Here is a 3,990-nt window from a genome sequence, read left to right as displayed (position 1 = left end):
ATTTAGATTTAGGCAAGGTTATCTTAATTATTTAAATTAAAATCAACATAAAATATTCATTTTGTTTGGTAATATTTTAATTTAAAAAATCATAGTGGTAATTGTGTATAATTATGATTTTATATACTTTTACGTTTTTCGTCATGGCATTTTTCTTAAAAAGCCATGACACACATGGAAGCCCTGGCCATTTTTTTAAAAACTGTAATATCTTCGTTGTCCCCTAAAATAACGGTAGGTTGTGAGGTAAATAAACAGTACATTTGAAAGTAAGTAACTATTGTTTTTTTATTTTTAAAGCAACTGTACAGGAATTAGGATATATAATTATCATCTTACAAATTGTTTAGGGTGGGGGACGTGGCACCAATGAATCACGTCCCTATTTTTGATATTCAAATGTTGGCAGGTATGCATGTAGTCATGATATGCTGTATGGTGATGATGTGATGTCATGATGACCATATTTAGGCATGTCACATGTTTTTGTCAAATGATGTTTGATAGTCTGCTCAGGGCTTAAGTTACAATAATTGTTAAATTATTAATTATATTTTGCTCTTTAGATGGTGTCTGTTGGGACAGTCACTTCACCTGTGCGTGGCATTCAACCAGCAGCTAACTCTGCTACCAATAGAGTTGGTGTTACTCCCAGCCGGAGTAAGAGTGACGTCGCCGCTGCTCCAGGATCGAACAAAGAAATATTTCGCATCGCGGGAGCGGTTGGCAACGGTAACCTTAATGTGCCAAATGGGTCCATAGTTGACATTGACAAAGGGGTGTTTGTGACACCGAAAGCGTCATTCGCTCCCTCGGTACTGAAATCACAGGCACAGGAAAAATTATTTATGCAACAACTCCGTTTTATACATGTAAGTACATAGTTGTTTGGAGTTGTTTATAAAATATATACTGTATTAAGCAAAATCGGAAAATCCATGCTCAGTGCCTAAGTAAGTTATTAACTTCAGTTAAGATAAGTTATCAACTTTAACTGTGGTGGGGCTGAGGTGGTATATACCCTCCATCTGTGAAAGTCTCTCCCTAGGCCCCCTGTATTTTGAATTCTTGAACCCACCATTGAGAATAGAACACCTACAGAGTGAAAGGGGATTGTGAATAAGTAAAGATTATTATTATTGTACTGTATTTAGTTGGATGTTAGGATATGTGTCAATTTTGAGTAATGCTTAACTAGTAAATCTCTTATTTCTATTTTTACAGAGACAGTCGATCAATCAAAGAAAAGGACGAAAATCAAGACCACCCATTGTTGTCCAGGTAACAACTTTATCTCCTTGTCTTCCAAAATATATGTAAAATATGATATCTGGTAGAACCAACATAACTATTCTATACGTCAGGGGTGGGCATAAAAATCAGTTGGAGGGCCAAAGTGAATTTTATATTTACTGTAACACCGAGTGCCGCACCCAAATTTTAATGTTGGTGTTCTTCCAAAAACCTTCATGCACTGCTTTTATACCACTTTATTCCAGGTTTGAACATAACTTTTTACAGCTAATCTGTATGAGGCTGTCAAAAACAAAGGTGTTTTCTTTTCAAAAATATTTAGCGGGCCGGACATTTGGGCGGCACGCGGCCCATTGGCTGCACTTAGCCCACCTGTGCTATGCATAATATGGGAAAATATATTGAAATGAATTCTTTTTGGCATGAAGCTCTAGGGGTAGCAAAAGGAGTGATTGATTGGTTGGTTCTAAGCCAGTGTTCATAGGCTACATGTACCCAATGCTAAAATATAGTGTGTTAGGGCAGGCACTGATTGCGTTGTGCGACTGTCGCATGACAAAGCAAACTCGGCTTTCTGTGAGCACTAGACGACACACATTCGATGTATGCTGAAAGCCAGTGGCAGTCTAAACGGATCGTCATTAAAAACGAACCATTGCGTGAGCATTGTCGCGTTGCGTTCTTTTTAGAAGCTCAAGCGTTCCCAGCTTAACACCCTGCCAATGAACAGTACAAAATCTGGTATCTCTTATTTTATTTTATTGTTTTTAATGGCTCACTTAAGTTCTTATTTATTTCTACTTTTCTATCCCTGCAGCGCCACCTTTTGCCAAGAATACAATCATCTGGTCCGATACGCAACATGATGTCTTTGTCGACATCAACAGGAAAGTTTACACCAGTGGACGCCAGCTCCCTAAACAGCGTAGACCCATCGTGCCCCAAGATTAAGCTCAAACCCGTCTCAAGATCACCGGTTCCAATAGCTCCTAATATTCCTATTTTGTCTCCTGCTCCGCCAGGTAATTAGTTTCAGATTGAAACAATAATCCTATTCTGATTATTTTGAAGATCTGTACATTAACAGGGTATGTAATGTTTGAATCAGTTGGGAACAAACTGTTTACAACATTTATCTTTACCATTTTGTTATGTTCTTTTCTTTAGTTGTTATTAGTCCAATATTGAACAGTCCAATCAGCAGTCCAGTTTCTTTTGTGACTAATTCGCCATCTCCAGTAACAGTGCCACAAACTATGCAAATATCAGCTCCAGTTGCCATGGTTCCCATTTCGGCTGCTGCATCGGTAAGATATTAGTTACAATGACAGATTGAAAATAACATTCATGTAGCTAAGCCTCTCAGATTTTGAAAATTAAACGTCATTACAACACTTTATAGATAAAATCGTAAAAATCAAAGCACTTAATTGTTGACTGACTTAGAATATAACTTATCAACAGTGTTAATTTGTGGGTACACGTGTTGGCCTATCTGATTATGAAAATTAGGGGTCATAACAATACCTGATAGATAAAATTGTAAAAATTGAAATGACTTTAAGTATTAACTGACTTAGATAGAATATAACTTATCAACAGTATTAATTTGTGGGTACACATGTTGGCCTCTCTGATTATGATTATGAAAATTAAGAGTCATTACAACACCTGATAAATAAAATCGTCACAATTTAAAGCGCTTAATTACTAACAGACTGAGATAGCATATAACTTATCAACAGTACTAATTTGTGGTACACCATGTAAACAGTTCTTATTAAGTTTTTGATTTCTTTAAAATTTAGGTGATGCCGATTGTTGCAGCGCCTTCTACTCCTTGTCCAATTGTAGCCATCCCGGTGACAACGAACCAGGTTTATGCTCAGCAAGCGCCACCGGTAACCTCTGTTGCAGCCACGCCACCACAGAACAAGACCTGCGATAGTAGTGTGCTATCGACGCCCAGCCCTCCAAGTAATGATGTCAGTTCCACAGACAGTCACGCCAAGGATGGCCAGTCATCTTTTAGGCTTTCACCACCACCAAATCTGTCCTCAATCTTAGATATATCCCTACCATCTGCTGATGCCCCTGAGGACACCAGTATTGGAGGCGAGTCCCTTATCGCCATGGCAATGGATACTGCTGGTCTAACAGGTAAAGTTTACACACCCAGTTCACAGAAGACAAAATATTACAATAGATTTGAGCTGCGTGACAAAATTTATAAAAAAATATGAAAACTAAGTTATTGATATACAAAAACATTGATTTGAAGCTGTGGGCTTTTTTTCCCCATGGGCTCCTTCTCGAGGCTTGTTTGCAAGGTAAGGGGGTGGGGCCTGTTTTCAAAATGAATGCTGTAAATTTTGGGAATTACTATTATAAAACAATAAATAGGGCCACCGTAGTAACATTAGTCTGTGTGAAGCATTGAAACCCAATTTTTGTCAAAATTTCACTTTAGGGGCGGATTGCTATTAAACGGTCTTAACTGGTAATTGGTTTATCACTTAAAGGGTCTTACTAAAGTCACTCCAGTAAGACTAATCACTCCCTGGTAACATGAGATTAAGGCACTGTTACACATTACAAAATCAAATCATCATTTTCATTGTGAATAATATTCACAATATTCATAATAATAATATTCATAATATTCATTACCTCTACAAATTCCTATTATTACCGTACATGCAACTCAACAGATGTCTGTTTTATTTTTATATAACC

General features: G+C 37.3%; 1 protein-coding gene across 1 annotated transcript; it reads left to right on the top strand.

The window, feature by feature from the left end:
* Positions 1 to 524: 524 nt before the first annotated feature.
* Positions 525 to 3,414, top strand: LOC117105889 (SH3 domain-containing protein C23A1.17-like; the record flags this gene model as incomplete). Its single annotated transcript, XM_033247194.1, has 5 exons — positions 525 to 872; positions 1,225 to 1,281; positions 2,072 to 2,276; positions 2,422 to 2,561; positions 3,063 to 3,414. Coding segments are annotated over exons 1-5 (1,060 nt in total), but the record flags the coding sequence as incomplete, so codon positions are not given.
* Positions 3,415 to 3,990: the final 576 nt, after the last annotated feature.

The sequence above is a fragment of the Anneissia japonica genome, unplaced genomic scaffold (genome assembly GCF_011630105.1).
Source record: "Anneissia japonica isolate Jap-2015-1 unplaced genomic scaffold, ASM1163010v1 scaffold49209_len5706_cov173, whole genome shotgun sequence".
NCBI lineage: Eukaryota > Metazoa > Echinodermata > Crinoidea > Comatulida > Comatulidae > Anneissia > Anneissia japonica.
The sequence above is the reverse complement of the archived record's forward strand: the minus strand, read 5'-3'. Positions and strand labels throughout refer to the sequence as shown.